The sequence below is a fragment of the Agrilus planipennis genome, unplaced genomic scaffold (genome assembly GCF_000699045.2).
Source record: "Agrilus planipennis isolate EAB-ADULT unplaced genomic scaffold, Apla_2.0 scaffold85, whole genome shotgun sequence".
Classification (NCBI taxonomy): Eukaryota; Metazoa; Arthropoda; class Insecta; order Coleoptera; family Buprestidae; genus Agrilus; species Agrilus planipennis.
This window is the reverse complement of record NW_020438910.1, coordinates 170,645-173,293: the sequence shown is the minus strand read 5'-3', so window position 1 is coordinate 173,293 and position 2,649 is coordinate 170,645. Positions and strand designations below refer to the sequence as shown.

The window sequence follows — 2,649 nt, the reverse complement described above, 5'->3', positions numbered from 1 at the left end:
TGTAAATGGTTATTTTGAGGAGCTTGACGAATCAGTCTATAGAGATGGCATTAATAGACTGGAACACCGCTATGAGAAATGTATCAGCCTTGGAGGAGATTATGTTGAGAAATAAAAAAAAAAAATTTTTAAAAACCTTGTTTTTCTTGGTCAGGCCGGAAACTTATCAATCCACCCTCGTATATCAGTTAAATTATATCGAAAATTGTAATATAAACAGGTTTCGAAAAATTAAAAAATGATGTATTCAATTTCACAGTTATATCATAGATCTTTGGATAAAAATGTGTGTTAAAAGAAAAGGATCGAAATTTCAACATTTATTCAACTCATTTCAACTCTTTGTTGACGGGAAATTACTTTAAAGATCTTGTAATTATTTGGTCAGTTAGATGAAATTGGTCTGGTAGACAAATTGGCGTGGCCTAATCTACAAAAAAACCAATAAAGAGGAAATAAACAAATAGAACGAATAGTCTCTAGAAACTCGCAATTCGCAATAGAATTGTTATGTGAAAAGATGCACGGACAAAACTTGACGACCTCTAAGGAAAATAAAGATCCACACCATCTTTAAGAGCACTAAAAAAATTGGAGCGTTCTTCCCTAGGTACCAATACAACAAGCTGCAAGGAAAAGTTTACAGCATTTCTTGCACATGTAGCAAACTATACATTGGTCAAACAGGAAGACACATCAACACTTGATTTAAGGAGCATAAAAGCCACCTCTTTATCTAGAAATGGGGAGAAGTGAATAATTGCAGAAAATATTGCCCACACAAGATATGACATTCGGTGAGACAAAATTAAGGCACCCACTAACAGGTGACCGTGAGTTTAGCGAACGTTATGTATGGAAATTTGCTTGAATAAAACTACTATTATCCAGTAGATTGTCATTTACCGATTAATATTTACGTAACCTACACCTTTTTGTATTCTTACATTTACATGTAAGGTACTGTTCGTTTCAAGAAGTTGGAGATATGCCCTTTATTAGGATGCGCCGTAGCATAATTCCAAATTCAATCATATTTGTTTGCGGAGCTCATTTCTCCACCGATCATCGAGCGAGAACTAGACAAAAGTGTACAGTACCATTTGCAAAATTATTTAAACTGCCTCGTTAAAACTTAAGAACTTAGCCAAAAATTATAACATGTGAATTAACTTAAACTTCTACATACCTATAAAACTTTTGCTTTATTTTCTATTGTTAATTTATACACATTTTTGTTTTAAGAGATTGCTAAACATTTTCGTCTAGTACTGTACAGTTCTAGCCGATCTCCTAAGACCGTCCTTCGAGAGAACTGCTCTCGTTCAAGCTTATTCCAACTATTTCTGTCTTGCTCACGCCTAGTGTGTATTCTTTCTATCTCCGCGCACATTTCCTCAAGGTCACAATTCTAACAAATTGAAATGGACTGTACTTCTTTAATTTATTTAGTCTGAAAATTATATGTACTACTAATATGTATATGTTTATCTTAGACGTTCGTTATTCGACAATGTTTATATTCTCCATCCATGTAGCTGCAGTTTTTATCGCACAGAGCTGTTCGGTAGACACCTGTGTTGCCAATTCGCGTACAAGACCGGCTTCGGGTTGCAAATTATTGTAGCAAACGAATATACGGAAAGAATTCCCTGTGTTAAAGTGATTTTTGAAAAATTCGCGTGCGCAAGTTTAGAAAATGTGTAGTAATGAAGGCAAACGAAGACGGCAATCAGTTAATGACTATCCAGTTTTTTCACTTGTATTTTTTGTGGATTTCTGTAATAGATATAAAAACTACCACAGATTGCTGTAAGAACATCTAAATATTTGGATTACGCTAAACGATAGCCCATTAAAGCTCGTCTGTTTGGATAGTTTTAGAAAGACAATTATTTTTTTCAAATTATGATATCTTTGTGTGACATATTGTATTATATAGAATCAAATGAAGTAAAAAGTTGATACCTCTCGGTTTGTTTGAAAAAAGCTTCTTTTTTGAAGTATTCATTCCACTGCCGATTGCGTTTTTGATAGCTTTCTGAGCTTTTTTGACACCTAATTGAAAACCCTCGTGCTCCGGTCGTATTTTTAATCCCCGATGGTAGTACATGAGGCTGTGTTCGAAGTGGCCCAAGTAGTATAAAGCTTCGGCTTTCTGATAGAGGGCTTTTACGTACTTTTTGTCGATTTCTAAAGCCTTTTCGGCGTCTTGTAGAGCTTTGTCTGGCTGGCCCAATAAAATGTAACATTTGCTTCTAGCGACCAATGCGCTTTTCTCCTCCGGATTAAGTTCTAAAGCCTGAAATAAAAAATAAAATCTTACAAATGTGTTTACATTTACTTATATACCTACGTATATGTTTATGTAAAGATTAATTTCAGAAAGTTGAATTGCTATGATTAAAAGGCTTAAAAATTAACTAATAGAATGTATCTACATATGTAGTGTGTATTTCCGATAATGGTCGAAGCAGTACATACTGTCGAGATAAAATCAACAGTTTTAATTAACCGATTATTATATATGAATATTTTCAACAATAACTAGTTGGAGTTTTAAGAAAGTTCATTAAATGAGAAAAAATTATGGTTTTATTAGACTTACTCCTTTATTAATAAAATGAAAAAAAAAAATAAATATATACT

The 2,649-nt window shown here is 33.4% G+C and overlaps 1 protein-coding gene across 1 annotated transcript in view; it reads right to left on the bottom strand.

The window, feature by feature from the left end:
• Positions 1–1,968: 1,968 nt before the first annotated feature.
• LOC108733866 (tetratricopeptide repeat protein 25) overlaps positions 1,969–2,649 on the bottom strand; it is a gene marked incomplete at its 3' end in the record, with an annotated part of 10,682 nt that continues 10,001 nt past the window's right edge. The window contains 1 exon segment of the mRNA XM_018465204.1: positions 1,969–2,302. Within this exon segment, the coding sequence (XP_018320706.1) occupies positions 1,969–2,302 (334 nt within the window).